This window comes from Cetorhinus maximus, chromosome 2 (genome assembly GCF_964194155.1).
Source record: "Cetorhinus maximus chromosome 2, sCetMax3.hap1.1, whole genome shotgun sequence".
NCBI lineage: Eukaryota > Metazoa > Chordata > Chondrichthyes > Lamniformes > Cetorhinidae > Cetorhinus > Cetorhinus maximus.
In genome coordinates, this window is record NC_135880.1 from 166,999,249 (window position 1) to 167,019,626 (window position 20,378).

At 42.3% G+C, this 20,378-nt stretch overlaps 1 protein-coding gene across 1 annotated transcript in view; it reads left to right on the forward strand.

Moving 5' to 3' along the window:
• The first annotated feature begins 8,455 nt into the window (after positions 1–8,455).
• Positions 8,456–20,378, forward strand: part of dnah6 (dynein, axonemal, heavy chain 6) — a 424,069-nt gene continuing 412,146 nt past the window's right edge. The window contains exons 1-2 of the mRNA XM_078570618.1: positions 8,456–8,704; positions 14,830–15,097. Coding sequence (XP_078426744.1) covers positions 8,526–8,704; positions 14,830–15,097 — 447 coding nt within the window. The 5' untranslated portion in view covers positions 8,456–8,525. The remainder of the gene's footprint in view (positions 8,705–14,829; positions 15,098–20,378) is intronic.

Sequence of the window (20,378 nt, forward strand, 5' to 3'; positions counted from 1 at the left end):
ACACCACATAATAAATTATTAGTACTACTTCTATATCTTGCCCATTATTGTGTCCTGAGTACTAACTTGCCAACTCATCCTTGTTTCATGATGAAAGTCAATACATTGGATGGACGTGCTGTTTTTGCAAAGGGTGGGGAGGAGTGGTGAGGCTTGGTGTTGAAGGTGGCATTCATTTGTTCTTTGTTCCAATCACAATTGATCCGTCAAGTTATGGGGGCACCCTGGGCAGCAGTGTGCGCCACTGGTCAGGTTATAAGTGCTACAGCTTCATATTCCTCCTCATTCTTCAATGTATTCCTCATCAGATGATACCTGATGAGCACTTTAATCATTCGCCACCTGGACTGCTCTTTGCTTTGCAATGTTGTGTAGGAAACAGCACATACAATTCTGGATACCCTTAGCTGTGTGTACAGAAGGGTGCTTCTAGACCTATCTTAACATGAGAATGCATTTTCAACATGCTGATGGCTTACTCAATGATACATGGTGGTCATGTAGCTCACTTGTGGGGTATTTCACAGGTGTCATGAGCCAAGTTTGAAGGGGGTGTATCTTGTCCCCAATGAGCCAACCCTTAAGTCAAGATCCTGGACTAATAAGTTCTTGAATGGTGGACTGCTGCAGTGTGAAAGCATCATGGCAGCTGCTAAGGAAACTGGTCCCCAACTGTATGAACCTCTTGTCATTGCATACCAACTATATGTTAACAGAATAAAATCCGTTGCTGTTGATGTGGTGATCCTTGGATTGCCATGTGTATGCAGTCTCCGGCTTCCTGTACCTGTGGAATGTGAGCCAAAGAAGCAAATGTAAGTGCTCGCTCGTTCTGTCTATTGTTGCTGCAATTGTTGACATGAGTTGACAACCTGGCAAACAATGTATCCATGACCTGCCTTATACATTTACGGGCAGCCAACTGAGAAACCCTTGAGATGTCTCCATTGGTACCCTGGTAGGAGCCAGAGGCAAAAGAAATTGAGAATTGTGGTGACTTTGATGCAACAAGCAGTGCATGGTCACAAGTTCCAGTAGGTAGGAGCTCTCCTTGAAAGAGTCTGCTGATATTTTCAACCTCCTGCCAAATCAACCTGAGCATCTGGAAGCACTGCTCTTCAGATAGGACAATGAAGGAAAGCCTCTGTCAGTAGACCCTCACTAAAAATAAACATTGATGGGAGTTATTCCAAGGCAGTAACTTCCGGCGGAGTGGCCACTCCGCTCGTAATTACTTACTTGGAAATCCAGCTGCTCCTATCTTGTCCAACATTCCGACTCAGGCCTTGCAAGATTCAGTCCAGTGCAGTGTGCTCCTATGGCCAACAGTTGAAGGAAAGTAAGCCATGCCCCCTTTGTTGCAGCACTAATTGCCATAAAGCAGGTAAGTTTAAAGGTCTAACCACTTTGAGAAGCCAGGGAGAAGGTAAGTGCATAAGGTAAGTGGGTAGCATTTTGGGGAGTGGGCTGGGTAGGATTTTGGGGAGGTTGGGTGGCTGGGGCAGTTGTGTGGTTCGGTGCGGGGAGGGTCAGGCTTGGGGAGTGGGTCGGGTCAGGCTGGGCTGGTTTGGGGGAGGCAGGGTCAGGCCAGGCGGTCGGGTGCATGGAGGGCAGTCAGGGTATCCCGTGGGGATGTTGGGTAGTGGGGGCAGTCTGATGGATGTTGGAGGAGTGGGGGGTGACCCGTGGGGGATCGAGGTAGGGGTAATCGAGGGAATAATTCGGGGGGAGTCCTTTGGGGGTCGAGGTGGAGGAGGGAGTTACATGAGAGGTCAGAGTGGTGGGATTCCCGTGGGGCATCGGTTCCCATGGGCTGGGGGAGTTGGGGGTTGGGGGAGGTCAGTACAATACTTACTCAGAAGTTAGAAGTGGTTTTAATTCTTCTAACTTTTTCTGGGCACCAATTGCTGTAAGACAGTTGGAACCTTCCAAAGTTTGTGATTTAATTCTCATTATCGGATGGTCCCCAGTGCAGGGCAATTACCCAGAAGAAGTTTGAACTTCCCGGGCAATCCTTATGTGGGGTCTTCCGCGGGCAGGGATTCCCCAACACATCTTTGAGGTACTCCTCCACTACACTGCCCTGGAGCTCGGAGGTTACAGACCAATAATTTCCTTTAAGTGTTGAATGGGTGATTGTAACAGTTTTACTTGTGGTTTATATGTAGAGAAATGCTACTGCTTCAATACTCTTGCCATAGTTTTAGATTGAGCAGACTGTAGCTGGATTTTTTTTAACCTTTTTGCAGTGCGGATTCAATGCAATGTGTACTTACAACAAACACAATAGACTTTTTATTGCTTTTCATCTCTGTTTCTGTTATTAGGGGGAAGGACTGTCCACAGTGAAAATCAAACCCCCAGTTGTTCTGAGTATAAAATAAGTGTACATTTAAAACATTTCCCTGAAGACATTTTTATTTTCACTTAAGGAAAGAAAAAGAAGGCATAAAAAAATCTTTACATTTTATGATATTGCTTGCAGTTGGATTTGTTTTACAATCTTCTCAAATTTACTTTTGCAGCCCAAAATGTTTGAAATTCCTGACACATCAGCATGTCTGCCACCACATGTTAAAAGGAAAAGAAGGAAAATTGAGGACAGCCTTAACCCTCCAAATATAGACATCGATCCTTCAGAGCTGCAAGCTAGACTAATCTCCACAGCACCGAAACAGATCAGTCCAAATCCTCTTGCTTTGAAGTTTAGCCAGAATACAAGGGCACGGGAAAAAAGAATTGTAAGGGAGCAGCCCATCAAACTGCAACCATTGGTAGGTGCTAATGCATTATATGCCCTTAATGTAAGGGCAAAGGTCTGTGTTTACTGATGGTGCAACTGTAGAGGGCACCCTCCCTGTACATGTAGTGTCAGTGCCTGTAACGTCATTGATAGCAATCTCCCTGTAGGCAGCTGTCTAAATTAAAGATAGCACAGAATGAACAGAGACAGAAAAGAATACATAGCAGCGTTCAGGCGGGAAGGCCCATGGGTGTACCTTCTCGCCCCTTCTTGTCAGTTAATGATCATTTAAGGACATCTTGCCGCTGCTGCTGGGATTAACCTGTCTCCATGACATGTGCATGACTGGTGAAAGAGTTGAGGGGACCTTCATCAAAGGCACTCAGTGCCTGATCGAGCGCATGGGCAATGGGTTCCCACAGAGCCAACCCTCAGCCCTTACTTCTGACCCCCCACCCCCACCACCATAAAGACTACAAGACGTAGGAGCAAAGGTAGGCCATTTGGCTCATCAAGTCTGCTTCACCATTCAATGAGATCATGGCTGATCTGATAATCCTCAACTCCACTTTGCTGCCTTTTCCCCATAACCCTTGACTCCCTTATTGATTAAAAATCTGTCTAACTACCCTCTCCCCTTGACTCCCAACCTGAGAAACCCCTACCCCCACATCACTTACCCTTCTCCTGGTTCCTGAGATGCTGGAGGGTGCTGTTTTGACGGTACCCACGGGTGCCTCCATGGTGCTGTTGATCACAGGAGCTGCCGACCTCTGATTGCCGGCAACTGTGGATGGGTAGGACTTCCGCCTCTGGGGACTTGATTCTGGAGGAAGGCCCACTGATATCCCCGAATCTGCTTGATTGACATAAGATCTGGCTGGCCTTCCAAAGCAAAGGCAGCACAGGTCTCTTGTCGGCCCCCCAGCCGGCAGGTGAGATCCTCACCACCAATGGAAGATTCCGCCTGTAAAATCGTCGAAATATAGAATAGTTATAGCACAAAAGGAGGCTATTCAGTCCATTGAGTCATGCTGGCTCTCTGCAAGAGCAATTTAATTAGTCTCACTCCAATCTCCATCAAATCTCCTCTCAGCCTTCTTTTCTCTAAAGACAACAACACAGCTTTTCCAGTCTATCCATAGTCCTCCATCCCTGGAACCATTCTCTTACATCTTTTCTGCACCACCTCCAAATCCTTCACATTCTTCCTAATGTGTGGTGCCCGGAATTGGGCACTACTCCATTTGAGGCTGAGCCAGTGTTTTATAAAGATTCATTACTACTTCCTTCTACAAAAGTACGCTATGCCTCTATAAAGCTTAGGATTCTTTATGCTTTTTTAACCACCCTCAATGATTTGTGCACATATACCTCCAGGTGTCCCTGTTTCTGCACCCCCTTTAGAGTTGCATCCTTTATTTTATATTGCCTCTCCTCATTCTTCCTGTCAAAATGTATCACTTCATGCTTCTCTGCATTACATTTCACCTGCTACATATCCTCCCATTCTACCACCCTGTCTATGTTCTTTCAGCCTATCACTATCCTCCTCACAGTTCACAATACTTATGCAAATTTTGACATTGTGCCCTGTACACCCAAGTCTAGCCTATTAATGTATGTCAAGAAAAGCAGCGGGCTGAGTACCGACTCCTGGGGAAACCCACTTGTGTACCTTGTTCCATTCCGAAAAATAAACATTAACCACTATTCTCTGTTTTCTGTCAACTCAGTCAAATTTGAATTCATGCTGTCAGTGGCCCTTTGGTTCCAAGGGCTTTAACTTTACTTGTAGGCCTATTATGGGGCACTTTTAGAACCCCATGTAATCTACATCCACTGCATTACCCTCATCAACCCTCTCTTGTTGCCTCATCAAAAACTCCAGCATATTATTTAATCAAATCCATCCTGGCTTTCCTTAATTTCTCAACACTTGTCCAAGTGGCTGTTAATTTTGTCCTGCACTATCGTTTCTAAAAGCTTTCCCACTACCAAAGTTAAACTGATTATCCTGTATTTGCTGGGTTTATTCTAGCATCCTTTTATGAACAAGGGTGTAGAATTTGCAGTTCTCCAGTCCTCTAACACTACCCCTGTATCTAAGGAGGATTGGAGAATTATGGCCAATGCTTATGCAATTTACACCCTTATTTCCCTCAGCACCCTTGAATGCATGTTGAATGATGCAGGACCTTGAAGTCCTGGTGACTTATCAATTTTAAGTACAGCCAGCCTTTATAATTACCTCCTTTTTTATCCATTTTTAGCTAATCCATCATCTCTACTACCTCCTCAGAACAGGTCCTAATTAACCAGAAATCTAAAACCTTGCTTCCTGCACTATCTCTGTAGCCACACATTCATCTGCTCTATCCTTCTATTTCTATACCGACGAATGTGTGGCACCGGAGTCCTTAGATTACTATCTTTGAGGTAATGCTGCTTAGTCTCTTTATTAGCTCCTTAAAATCTGCCTGCAGGACCTCATGCTTCTTTCTACCTATGCTGGTATGGGTTATGGCCTCTAGCTGTTCACCCTTCCCCTCAGAAGGTTCTGCAGCTGCTCAGTGATACCTTGGACCCTGGCCCCAGCTAGGCAACATAACATCTTGGATCCCTGCAGAATCGCCTGTCTGTTCCCCTAACTATAGAACTCCATATCACTGTGGTTTTCCCAAACTTCCTTCTCCGCGCTCCCCCCGCCCCCATCCCTGCACAGCTGAGCTACCTGCTGAGCTATGTACTTGGCTCTGGCTGCACTCCCCAGAGGAACCATCACTCTCACCAGTATTCAGAATGGAATGCTGGTTGAAGAGCAAGATGCCCTTAGAGGACACATGCACTTATTTGTCGGTTCCTCCTTGATTGTCTGGCTGCCATATTCCCTCTCTACCTGCACACCCTTAGCTGCAGGGTGAGCACCTCCAGAAACAAGCTATCCACTTATATGTCCACGTACGAGAACGTTGTCAGAAATTGGTTTAAGTCAGGATCGCAAGTAACTATATTAATCGTATGTTGTTCATCAATGGACACTAAATGACCCATCTATTATATGCAAATTGCCAGTAGGGAGACTTACCTGTCAGTTGTACATATCAAGACATTATGGGCATCCAACATGTCTGTGATTTCTGCAGATTTGTGGCCAGCAGGAGATGTTCCTCGCTGGTCATGTGCATCTGTCAAATTGGCCCTTCAGCAAAAGAAAAGGGAAGGTAGTGACTAAATTAATACAGTAACATTGATGAACTATTAATGTTTAATCCAGGTTAGTGAATTAGCACAATTTGCATTCGTTTGCTGATTATGCCCAAAGTGGAAACTCTTGTCTTTAATGAGTAGTTTAACCTAAGAATATTTAGCTTTTACTATTATGCTACAGGTATGGCAGACTGTAGTGAAAACGGATAATAAAGATGCTAAGAATCCAGGGTTAAAAGTACATGGTATCATGTAAATTTTAAACAGTTAAACCACATTGCAGTATGATCAAATGTTCTGGTAATTGTTTAACTGAAAATATTTGTTAATTTAATTTGGGCTTGGTTTTAATTAATTACTTACATTTTTGAACTTTGTATTAAGTCCTGCTTTCTGGGAATTGACTGCAAAATCTGGTGTGTTGGTGAGGTAACTTTGCAGTTTTGGAAGTGCTATTTTTCAATTGAGACAACAAACTGAGGCCTCACCTGCCTATTCAGGTGGACATAAAAGGTCCCAAGGCAATATTGTTAGAAGGTAGAGATCTCGCTGTGATATATGGGGCTGTGCTCAGTAGAAATTGTTCACTCCGTTTGTCTATAAAATAAAAGTGAATACACACCAAAAATGATTAATTAGCTGTGAAGTGCTTTGCAATGCACCGAGAATGTGAAAGGAGATACCAAAATGCAAATTCCATCAAGTTATTTCTAATCTATCAGGCATATTATACTTTTATAGCATATACATCAATAAGATTCCATACAATATACTTATTCATATATTATAACTGCTTTGATACTATTTGTGTTAATGCATTTCTTATCACACTAGCAAAAATTCCCTAAATGCAATTGTTATGTAACTACAGCCTATACTCAAGAAGTACCAAGATCAAAAACAACCAGAATACATCTATGCAAAGAATAGAGAGCGACTGATAAAAATAGGATGGCAGCCACCTGGTGTACCAACAAAGCGCTTACGACCTGCTTCTTTAGATTTAACCGGCCAGCCTTTCCAACGACTACCAAAACTCTCAACTGATTTATCAAAGAAACAGGTTTGAACAAAATTGTACAAATATGTACTTTTTATTCTATTTTTTCTTCTCATAAATTACACTCCTTTTAAAGTACCTGGCCTCAATATTCCTGCTGTGAGAATAGCAGTTGTCTTGTTCTTATATTCCTGAAATGCACCTACATGGTTTGCCAATAGATGCTAAGGACTGTACATGTATTACTTCCCCCACCAATCTTTTGGTCCTCTTTTGGGAAAACACTAAAATCTTCATTTAGTATTTCCCCATTTACATTGGTCAGTGTTTTAGCACTGGAGCATGGAACAAGCAAAATGTGATGTAAAAAGAGAAGGAACTGGGAGCTCTCCAAGCAGAACAAACATAAATTTCTAGTTATGCATTATAAATGATATGGGAACATCAATCTCTGGCAAGTCATGCAATCTGTAAAATGGAAATGTGACACAAAGCAAAGGTAAAAACAGCTGACAAGACGTTTCTTTGAAGAAGAAAATAAAAATAAGTAACAACTTCATGAATTATGGAATTAGAAAATTCATTTTGCATGTGGAACCTACTCTGTCCACAGACTAAGTATAATGTATTTTATTGTGAACTTCAGTGCACCCTAAGTCGACATCTAAGCTGCAAAGACATTCATCTAGAACCAGAATGTTTATCCATTTAATTCTATTTTGATTTCGGATAGTGGTAAATGCTCATTATGCAATTAAATAGCCTGTTTACATCTACATTTTCTGTGCTTCTCAGCATTTAAAGACCTTGATCACATTTCCTCCTACTATAGCTTTTCTGTAGTAAAAGCAAAACTTCTTGATAACATTGAGTCCTAAGCATCAGAGTTGATCTTGTTGCAGTCCTTTGAACCCTCTCCAATAAATCAGTTTCTTTGGAAGGTGAGGTATGCAGAACCGCTCAAAATATGACCCAGTCAGTGATCTGTACGAGAATAAATGATTTCAACTTGTAGTGAGGTGCCCACAAGATATATCTAAAGATTTGATTGCTTTATTGATCGTAGCTTCAATGAAAAATGAAGTCAAATATGAACATATGTATATGAACATATGAAACAGGAGCTGAAATAAGCTATTCGGCCCCTCGAGCCTGCTCTGCCATTCATTAAGATCATGGCTGATCTGTTTGTGTTTTGAATTCCACATTCCCATCTACCCTCGATAACCTTTCATTCCCTTGCCTAACAAGAATCTATCTACCTCCTTCTTAAAAATATTCAATAATCATGCCTCCATCTCCTTCTGAGGCAGAGAGTTGCAAAGTCGCACAATCACACAAACTTCCAAGTTAGGAGTGATTTTCTCCTTTGTTAACCGTATCATTTAGAGGATGGCCTAAGGATATACAGAATGAGATCAATGTATTTATATTCAGTTTGCTATTGTATGTAACTATTTTAATTTTAACCACATTATTTATTTTACACAGATTGACTTGGACACATGTGTGGTGCCATCTCCACCACAACTAAAACAACCCAGTATTGCTCTGTGTCGGACAAGTTCATGCATGAGAATGATTTTACCTCCAGAGCTGACGTATAGTTCAGCAGAAGATGTCATCCGTGAAAACATACAAGATCCCTTGAAAATTATTTCAATAATTCGGAAGAACAAACATCTGGGATTTTTGTACCTGAACTATAGTGCTCCCAAGTATTCCATTAAATATGATTTTTATAACTTGAGGTACACTTTAATTTTTAACATTGTTGGTTCTGTATTTATATTTTTGGTAACTAAATCTATCCATATATTCCTGTAACTACATATATAAAAAAAAGTGGTGGATGCTGTTTTCATGATCTTTCCAATTTTAACAAACTGATTGTCCAGTATCTTCACTTCATAGCATTGTCATCTTTTGAATCAGAAAGGATAAGGATGGGAGTGCATAAACCACACTGATGCTTTAATGCAAAGTTAAACTAATGCTGTATTGATGAGGTTCTGTTTTTTCGGATAAGACATTAGGGTGGAGGCAACCATCTCCTGCACTTGAGGTCCCACTACGAGTACTGTGATGCATGACCAGTAAATCTGTTTTTTGGTGCGTTGGTGATGGAAGGAATATTGACCAGTGTACTAAATGAACTGCCTTCTGTTCTTCAAATGGTGCGATGGGATCTTTAACATCCACCTAAACAGGCAACTGGGCTTCAGTTTCATGTTCTTATTTGAAAAATAGCATTTGTGCTAATCTAGCACTCCATCAGTGTTGTACTCAAATGTCAGCCTAGGTTATGTGCCCAAGCCCTGGAATGGGTCTTGAACACAGTGTTTAAAGTGCCTTTAGACATTTCTGAGGGATTTGACAAGGAAACATGTATCTCTTCTTTCTTTCCATGGTAATCCCATGACAATTCTGTTTGTATCACATTCTAGCAGTTGATTACATGACCAATCTGATTGTTTCTAGTTTGAGTGACAGGGCACTGGGCAGGAACAAATAAAAGCCAGCAAGGTCAGGGCAGTATAGCATAATGGGTTAATAGTTATGGTAATGAGATAGTGATGTGTATCATGATGTAACAGTGACATCAGCAGTCATATGCTAGAGACTTGGTAGAGAAGATGGAGTAGTCTGCACATAAGAGAAATGTACTTACCAAGAAGCTTATCATGTGTATAGTGTAAATAAAATAGTTTCAAAGATACCTACTTGAGTCAGACCTAAATCACTCATGAATAGAGAGAAACCTTGCTAAAATTGATTAGGCCACGAGTTACCCAAAGAGAACCACAAAACATGGTAGCAGTGGTGGTGACATCAATCCAAAAACGATTTGGTGCCATCAATAGAACTTCCATGGGGAGATATCGGAAAAGGACTTCTTCAAAGGAAGAATCAGGAGACTTACAGGGACACACTGAAAATCGGTAGCAATGTCAGCGCCAGTCGAACAGTCATTGCCCCTTCCACGGCCATTCGAAAACCTCAAAGGTCCTCAGAGAGACCAGTGTTGGGAGTTGTAGAAAAAACACTTTGAGGTATTGAGCAGCTTTGGGTTTGCATGCCAAATAGCAGACGCACCAGCTTAGTACATTCCTCTATGCAGTGGGGCTTGTTGCCGATGATGTCCTCCTGAGACAGGGGTTAGAAAAGACCTCTGCAGATGTCGAAGCCATTCTAAAAGCATTCAGTGCATATTTCAGCCCAAAGTGGAATTTTGTAATCAAGCGAGCGCGATTCGATCAGAGATCCCAGAGGTGAGGGGATTACGTCAAATTGTTTCTTACAGACTAAGCAGTTGTTGTGGGTATCGTACATTGAAAGATTAACGTATTCGCTACTGCATTGTCATCTGAGTCTTCGATGTCAGATGTTTTACAGACAAAAGATGACCTAACACTTGATCATGTGGTTCAATACTCTAGGCAGGATGAATTTAGAGAGAAAAATCAGGTTATAATCTGTCAAAATACTGAGGCTTTGGATGAGTCTGAACAAGTGCCATTTGTTTTTAAGTGATTGGTTCACAGGAGCAATGTGAGTTTAAAAAATATTAGCCTACTAATTAACCCCTGGTAAGCACATGACGGTAACAAAGAATAAAACCAGGTACCTCTGCAGTGATCCTAAGTCAAGTACTTCTTGAGAGCCAAGATATAGATCTTTCTGATTTTGGTGTTGGGAAGGCCCTGTCCCCTTACTTCACCAGACCATATTAGTAACTGATCTATGATTGGGAATCACCATGTACCCCTGAATATGAGGGACAGAATTTTCTTTTTAACCTGGGAGAGGAAGTTCCTATAGGTAACCTTGCTCTCTTATGAGGGTGAGGATGAGGGCATCCTGCACCTCCTCTAGGCCAGCAGAAATCCATAAACATTTTAGTTGCTTTGGTATGGGGGCATCCAAGTAGCCCTGATAATACATTTAATGTCACATGGCACAACTCCCCTATTGTTTCACAGTCTCAGCTAACGTGGTGAGCAACGTCATGAAAAATCTGCTAGTAATAGAGTAAATATGAATGTGAGATCAACAAGTGAGCTTCCAATAAACAAACATTCTAATTTGGTGTCACAATGTGTCAGTTAGTGTGCTTTTAACATTAAATATGTAATTAATCCTGCAAGTTTCAATGTTTTACATAAAACCTCATCATATCGTAGATTTCAGCATATTTCCAAATTACTCAATTGCATGTCATTAAACATCAAAGTCACCCCTTAATTTGCAGAAATTGCTTTGAGTACTTGATTTTACTATTCATTGCTATTCACAATATATACCAATGATTTGGATGAGGGAACTAAATGTAATATTTCCAAGTTTGCTGACGACATGAAACTTGGGAATGTGAACGATGAGAAGGGTGTTAAGAGGCTTCAAGGCGATTTAGAAAGGTTGAGTGAGTGGGCAAATACATGGCAGATGGCAGTATACCATGGATAAGTGTGAAGCTATCTACTTCAGTAGGAAAAACAATGGCAGAGTGTTATTTAAATGGTGATAGATTGGGAAATTTTGATGTACAAAGGGACCTGGGTGTCCTTGTGCACTAATCATTGAAAGCAAGCATGCAGGTGCAGCAAGCAGTTAACAAGGCAAATGATATGTTGGCCTTCATTGCGAGAGGACTTGAGTACAGGAGCAAGGATGTTTTACTGCAACTGTACAGGGCCTCGGTGAGACCGCACCTGGAGTATTGCACGCAATTTTGGTCTCCTTACCTAAGAAAGGATATACTTGCTATAGAGGGAGTACAGCGAAGGTTCACCAGATTGATTTCTGGGATGGCAGGATTGTTGTATGAGGAGAGATTGGGCCGACTAGAAAGAGAGGAGATCTCATTGAAACATATAAAATTCTGACAGGGATGGGCAGACTGGATGCAGGGATGATGTTTCCTCTAGATGGGTGGTCTAGAACAAGGGGTCACAGTCTCAGGATATGGGATAGGCCATTTAGGACTGAGATGAGGAGAAACTTCTTCACTCAGAGTGGTGAACCTATGGAATTCTCTACCACAAAAGGCTGTGGATGCTAAGTCACTGAATTTATTTAAGAAGGAAATATATAGATTTCTGGACTCTAAAGACATCAAGGGGTATGGGGGAGAGTGTGGGAGTACGGCATTGAGATAGAGGATCAGCCATGATAATATTGACTGGTGGAGCAGGCTTGAAGGGCTGAATTACCTACTCCTACTCCTATTTTCTATGTTTCTACTCTGGAACATTATTCTTTTTCCCATTTCTGATATTTATTTTCAAAAGCCCTATCTTGGACCTTCTTTCCTCAATAACTACTGTTGCACCTCCCTTCCTTTCCAAGGTCCTTGTTGATACCAAAATCCATGCCTATTTCCCCCACAACTCCCCATTTGAATCCTACCCAATAGCCCTAACTAAAGTCACAAAATACATTATTTGAGGTTATGGTGTTGTACATTAATCCTACATTGTGCTTCTCAACCTCTCTGCAGTCTTCAACATAGTTGACCACGCTGTCCTTATATGACTAGATATCCAACTGAAGGCATCTAGCAACATCTACATCTAGCAACAATTTATTTTCACACTTCGAGTCCCCCAAAGATCCGTTATTCACAGGGATGAGCTCACCTTCCAGATGTACACCAATGACATCCAGCTCTATATCTCTAGTACTTCTTTTGATCCCTCCACTACCTTTATGGTATCAGACTGCTTGCCTCTTGCCTCTTATCCAGTCTTGGATGAGACATGAACTCCTTCAGCTAAACATTGGAAGACTAAAACCAATTTCTTCACAAACTTTGCTCCCAAGTTACTGAAATGTTATCTTCAATGGCCATTATCTGTACCAGACTGTTTACAACCTTGGCATTATGTTCAACCACAAGCTGAGCTTCTGCCTCCATATACTTTTCATCATATGGTCCACCCACTTCTAACTCAATAATATTGCCTGTCTCTGCCCCTATTGCAGCCCATCCACTGTACAAAACCTCTTCCATGCCTTCGTAACTCTTAGAATTGATTATTTCATTGCTGTCCATGTCAGTCTCCCATCTGCTGCCCCTGTAAACTCTGGTTGGTTTAAGCTTTCCTGTTCTTGTCCTATCCTGTAGAAAGCTCTGCTTACATAATGTGCTTGCCCTTGCTCACTTACATTGCCTCACAGTCTCCTAATGTTTCAGATTTAAATTTTTGTCCTCATCATGAATTCCCTCCCTAGCATTGTCACATCCACCCATACCGCCATAGCCATCCCCAGCCCTGCAGCTCACTCCTTGTAAATTCTCCGTTCCTCTAAATTTGATCTGTGCATTTTCCCACACTTCACCCCAACATTGGTAGTCATGGAATTTCCTCCCTAGAACCATAGCTCCTATACCTCTCTCTCTTTCTTTGATCTTCCATAAAGACTGCCTTTAAGACCTTTTTTGTCTCAACTTTTGGTCTCCACTCGTAATCTCTGATTCTTTGATCATCTCATGGGTTTTATTATTTCTGTCACAGTTTTGACACAATACATGCCTTTTTTTGTTCAAGTGTGAAGTGCTGCTGTCTTAAAGTTTCATTTAATGCCACTGCCCAACTGTAGGGGGAGAAATTTGACTTGTATCTGAAACAGGTGCAAATTCAGCAGAGCAACCCTCTTCATGCCACTCTGAAGCCCCACCCAAATTTGGCTTCAGGTCAGTGAAATGCCACTAGTGAGTTGCAGGTGCCAGATTGCCCCAGTGCAGCTCTCCGGTCAGGGAGGGTGGGAAATTCAGCTATCACAAAGAGTCAGATTGTAGGGAAATTCCCGAGGCACCAGTGATGATCCCTGGGCAGCGGACTGGAGCTTTTTAAGTGTCCAGGAGGAGCACTCCAGCTTTCTCCTAGGTTCACTAGGTACTGAAAATTTCTTGGCATATTGTTTTTGAGCAGCCTCCTTTACTCCCTTATAGACTGTTAGGTAGGTCACTCAGGAACTGATACAACTAGGCTGAGTACACGTAACGCAAGCTTCACTCATTTGCACCTGGATTTTGCATTTGGGGTGCTGCAACTGGTATAGAATCTTGACCTATATATTTGAGGAGCTTAATGCTTTTTTCAGACATGGCCCAAGGCAGTATAGGTCATTAACACACTTCTGGTCCAGATCACAATGCAAAATTCAGAAATCTAATGCCTGTTTTACAGGGACAAAATGGGCAATTGTAAGTTGAATTAGATTTTTACAACACTGTCAAAAATTAAGTTTTAGTGAATCACTGTTTCTCTAGTGATTTGACTGAATTTCATTATGTTTACTAACTTATTCTAAAATCTCATCATAACAGCGAAAGAAGCTTGAAGAAGTGAGAATTAATACTATCCATATGCTGTAGCTATCCTGTCTGGAAAGTTAGGTAAAGTGTCTTTCCTTAGGGTTTTCCATTGAAAAGAGAATCTGTCAATGGACTTTCCCATATCTCCTGAGAACCAGTTGTATAGCAGTATTGTTAGAGGTCTAAGAGGTGCTTATGTCAGAATGACACCTTAAGAGCAGAAAATATAAATCTGTCAAAACAGGAGCATAGTTTTGAACAGAATGTCAAAAAAAGACTAAACATCCTGTAGGTGCACAGCCGGTTGATCACCATCTGAAAATGAAGCATAGATTAATGTTTTGGAGTCCTTGTTCAGGGTTCCTTCTGAAAATTTAACCCATTCTTCTTTAATGCTGATGGAGCCACTGTGCACTTGCAGATTTGTATTTAGTCTCCAGCATTCATGATTTTTATTTTTATTCTGACTAACGCAAATAATAATGATAGGGATCTGAAATATAAACCAAAGAATCAATTGCTAATATTATGCTGAACCTAATGTATATTTTTTAGTGTTGTTGCCTATGAGGATATCAACCGGAATGACTATTATACTATCAGCCAGGATGGAGTTCTACACATGAATAATCAAGACATTGATTTTATAGAACTGGACCGCTGGGAACAAGAATATTTGTATCATAAGCAACTTATTAAGATTCCAGTGTTTGCCCTTTTTCGCAAATGGAAGGCCTTTAAGGTCTGGCAAAAAAATGTACGTTCCAAGAAGATCAATAGCTGTCGCAGAGCATTGCAGGACAACCTGTTCATAGTGAACTCAGTGAGTATCAAATCAAGCTTTTCAAACAGTGTCATTACCGAATTCATTTGCTTTTCTAAACATTTGTAGTCTAGATATGCCCAGCGTATGTTGAGATGTGCCATATTTCACATTAATGTGAAGTATTGCAGTGTTCATATTAATATTGGCCATTGTAGTTACATTGAATTACATAGAATTATAAAAACAGGTTTTCAAACCAGTGGCCCTATGCCAGTGTTTATGCTCTTGCCCCCTCAGTTCATTTCAGCCGATCAGCATATCCTCATTCTCCTTTCTCCCTCATGCACTTCTCCAACTTTCCCTTAAATGCATTTATGCAATTTGCCTGAACCACTCCATGTGGTAGTGAGAGCTACATTTTGACCACTATCTGAGTACAGAGGTTTCTGCTTAATTCCTAATTATATTCATTTTGTATTTATGGCTCCTAGTTTTTGACAGCTTCATAAGTGGAGACATCTTCTCTATTCCCTAATATATAAAACATTTCATAATTTTAAAGATCCCTTCCTGGGCTTTCTAAATAGGGCACAGATTACAAAAACAGGGAAGTTATGATGAACCTCAACTGGAGTGTGGTGCCTAATTCTGGGCACCACACTTTCATAAGAATGTGAAGGCATTAGAGAGGGTGCAGAAAAGATTTATGAGAATAATTCCAGGGATGAGGGACTTGAGTTATGTGGATAGATTGGAGAACCTGGGACTGTTCTACATAAAGACGAAAAGGTTGAGATGAGATTTGATAGAGGTATTCAAAATCACGAGAAGCCTGGAGAGATTAGATGGCAAGAAACTGTTCCCATGAAAGAATCATCAAGAAGCAGAGGACACTGATTCAAGGTGATTGGTAAAAAAACCAAAGAAGACATCCAGATCCCTCTGCATCTCAGAGCTCTGCAATCTCTCACCCTTTAGATAATAAGCTTCTTTTTTATTCTTCCTTCCAAAATGAACAATTTTATATTTGCCCACATTAAACTCCATTTGCCAGATCTTTGCCTACTCACTTAGCCTACCTGTGTTACTTTGTAGCCTCCTTATGTCCTCTTCACAATTTACTTTCCTACCTATCTTTGTGTCGTCAGCAAATTTAGCAACCATTCCTTCGGTCCCTTCATTCAAGTCATTTATATAAATTGTAAAAAGTTGAGGCCCCAGCACTGATTCTTATGGCATACCACTCATCACATCCTGCCAACCAGAAAAAGACTCATTTATGCCAACTCTCTGCTTCCTGTTAGCTAGCCTATCTTCTATCCATGCCAATATGTTACCCCCTACACCATGAGCTTTTGTTTTCCACAGTAACCTTTGATGTGGCACTTTATCAAATACCTCTGGAAATCTAAGTACAGTACATCCATCCATTCCCCTTTGTCCAAACACCTGTGACTCCTTCAAAGAATTCCAATACATTGGTTAAACATGATTTTCCTTTCACAAAACCATGTTGACTCTGCTTTCTGTCTCCCTTTTTGAATAAAGGAGTTACATTTGCTATCTTCCAATTTAATGGAGCCTTCCCCAAATCTAGGGAATTTTGGAAAATTAAAACCAAGGCATCAAGTATCTCACTGGCCACTTCTTTCAAGACCTTAGAGTGAAGTCCGTCTGGACCTGGGGATTTGTTAACCCGCAGCTCCAGGAATTTGCTCAATATCACTTACTTCCCTGATGATTGTAATTTTCCTGAGTCCCTCCCTCCCTTCCATTTCCTGATTTACAGCTATTTCCAGGATGTTACTTGTGTCCTCTATAGTGAAGACCATAGTAAAATACATGTTTAGTTCATCTGCCATCTCCATACTTTCCATTATCAATTCCCCAGACGCACCTTCTATAGGATCAATGCTCATTTTGTTAATTATTTTCTTATTTAAATATAGAAACTCTTATCCGTTTTTATATTACTAACTAGCTTCCTCTAGTACTCAAATTTTTCCCTCCTTATTAATCTTTTTGTCATTCTTTGCTGTTCTTTATATTCTTTCCAATCTTCTGACCTGCCACCCGTCTTTGCGTAATTATATGCCTTTTCTTTAAGTTTGATACTGTCTTTAACGTTTTTAGTTAACCACGAATGGTGGGCCCTCCCCTTGGAATTTTTCTTTCTCATTGGAATGTATATATTCTGTGTATTCTGAAATACCCCTTTAAAAGTCTGCCACTGAACCTCTATTGACCTATCCCTTAACCTATTTTGCTGGTTCACTTTAGCTAGCTCTGCTTTTATGCCCTCATAATTGCCCTTATTTAAGATTAAAATACTAGTTTTGGACACACTCATTTCCCCCTTAAAATGACTATAAAATTCAATCATAGAAACTAGGAGCATGAGTAGTCCATTAGGCCCTTCGAGCCTGCTCTGCCATTCAATATGATCATGGCTGATCCTCCATCTCAATGCCATATTCCCACTTTCTCACCATACCCCTTGATGCCCCTAATTTCTAAAAAATTATCAATTTCTTTCTTGAATATACTCAGTGACCCAGCCTCCATAGCCTTCTGTGGTAGAAAATTCCACAGGTTGACCACCCTGTATCCTGAGACTGTGGCCTCTGGTTCTAGACTCCCCAACCAGGGAAAACATCCTCCCTGCATTCAGTCTGTCTAGCTAGCCCTGTTAAAATTTTATACGTTTCAGTCAGATCCCCTCTCATTCTTGTAAACTCTAGTGAATACAGGCCCAGTCAAACCAATCTCTCCTCATACAACAGTCCTGCCATCCCCGGTATCAGTCTAGTGAACCTTCGCTGCACTCCCTCTATGGCAAGTATATCCTTTCTTAGGCAAGGAGACCAAAACTGCATGCAATACTCCAGGTGTGGTCTCACCCAAGACCCTGTATAACTGCAGTAAGACATCCCTACTTCTGAACTCAAATCCTCTTGCAATGAAGGCCAACATACCAGTTGCCTTCCTAGTTGCTTGTTGCACCTGCCTATTTACTTGCATTGGCTGGTGCACATGGACACCCAGATCCTTTTGTACATCCATATTTCCCAATATTTCACCATTTAAATAATACTCTGTTTTTCTGTTCTTCACAGCGAAGTGTATAACTTCATATTTATCCACGTTGTACTGCATCTGCCATGTGTTTGTTTGCCCACACACACAACTTGTCCAAATCGCCCTGAAGCCTCCTTGCATCTTTCTCACAACTCACAATCCTGCCCAGTTTTGTGTCATCAGCAAACTTGAAAATATTGCATTTGGTTCCCTCATCCAAGTCATTTATGTGGCCAGAATTGTCTGGCTGACGTGCGGGTGGCTTAAAATGTCGCGCGAGCGTACCGACATCAACGCGCGGCATCGTGATATTTCGGTCGGTGGGTGTGCTCAGCAGCACGGCGTTCGCATGCCATTAATTGAAGGCCTCATTAAGGCCCTTAACTTGCCAATTGTCCTGGATTTTGAGGGGTTTGTGCGAACTTCGGGTCGGAGCACAGGCCCCATGGACAGGCGGGTCGGAGATTTTTTAAGAAAACTCATGCAATGTCGGGATATGTTGACTCAGAGGGGTTGTTCATGTTTTACATGAAGTTTTAATTGCTGAAAGTGTTTAAAAGTTGCCTGTGTGATTGTTAGCAGTTCTAATCGATTTCCAAGAGCTTCTTGTGTACTTTGAAACCAGTCTGCAGACAGTAATCTTTATCGGGCCTGCAGCTTTCCAGAGGCCTCCATTTAGCCGAGGGGTATGGGTTCTGACCTCTCCACTGGAGGCAGCTCCCCTGAGGAGGAAGGGAGGAATAGAATAAAGAGGAGGCCAGGACTGGACAATCAGCCTCCAGGGGAGCCACCTTTGGGAGGTCAGGTGCAGGCACAAGGGGTGCAGTACCAAGAGGTTGTCCAAAGTGCAAGGGGCCGCAGAAGACGCCACTATCCTGCTGCCAGGGTATATAGGCGGCGAAGCAGCTACCTCAGTATGACTGAGGTGCAGTGCCGAAGGAGGCTCCAACTCTCAAGGGAGACAGTCAACTATATCTGTCAGATGATTGGCCCTGAGATCTCCCCTAACTTTGTGGGTGGACACCCCATGCCAGCGGCTCTGAAGCTCACAGTTACCCTCCACTTCTATGCCTCTGGCTCCTTCCAGGGCTTGGTGCGTGATCTTTGCGGTGTCTCCCAATCAGCTGTCCACACTTGTCTTAAGCAGGTTACCGACGCTCTGTTCAGACGGGTATCCACCTTCGTCCACTTCTGCTGCGACCAGGCAAGACAGGCACAACGAACCAGAGGCTTCGCGGCCATTGCTGGCTTCCCCCGCGTCCAGGGTGCAATAGACTGTACATGTGTGGCCATCAAGGCGCCAGCAGTTGAGCCTGGTGCCTTCATCAACAGAAAGGGCTTCCACTCCATGAACGTGCAGATAGTGTGTGATCACAGGATGCAGATTTTACAAGTCTGTGCAAGGTACCCAGGCAGCTACCACGACGCCTACATCCTCAGACACTCCCAGGTGCCGGGGCCTTCAGTGCTCTGGCTCGGCTGGATGGTTGGTTGCTGGGTGACAAGGGCTATCCCCTCAGAAGGTGGCTCATGACGCCTCTCCACCATCCAAGAACAGAAGCTGAGCAGCGGTACAATAGGAGCCAGGGCACCACAAGGGCTGTGGTGGAGAGAACCATCGGTCTTCTCAAGATGCGCCTCCGTTGTGTGGACCACTCAGGGGGCGCACTCCAGTACTCCCCAGATCGCATCTCTCTGATAGTGGTAGTCTGCTGCGCCCTGCACAATCTTGCGCTGGAAAGGGGGGATGCAGTTGACAATGAAGTCCTTGACACCCTGGATGAGGCTGCATATGATGAATCCAGCAGTGCTTCAGAGGATGAGGAAGCACAGAGCGATGATGAGGGGCAGAACGATGCAATTACACCAAGGAGGCAGGTACACCCGGGACAATTTAATCCAAAGAACCTTCAGCTAGCTCCACATACATGAATCAGCAGGAACAGCATTGTCTGGCACTTTCACACTTGGCACTTAGGTGCCACATCTTCCACCTGTTCAGCTGCAACTAAGGGCTTAGTACAGAAACATCAATGTCCACTCAAACACTCATGATAAATATATGAAAAAGAAAAATGCACCACAAACAAAAGACCCTCAGCCATGGTAACAAAGGTGGACTTTATTCTGTCCAAAGGAAAAGCAAACAACACTCCATTGCAATAAGAAAAATTTGGGTCCCTATTCTAAGGGCAACATAAAATCACCAGTGACTTACCCGTGGAGTGCCTAAGGTGCCTTATGCATACGTTTTCTGGTG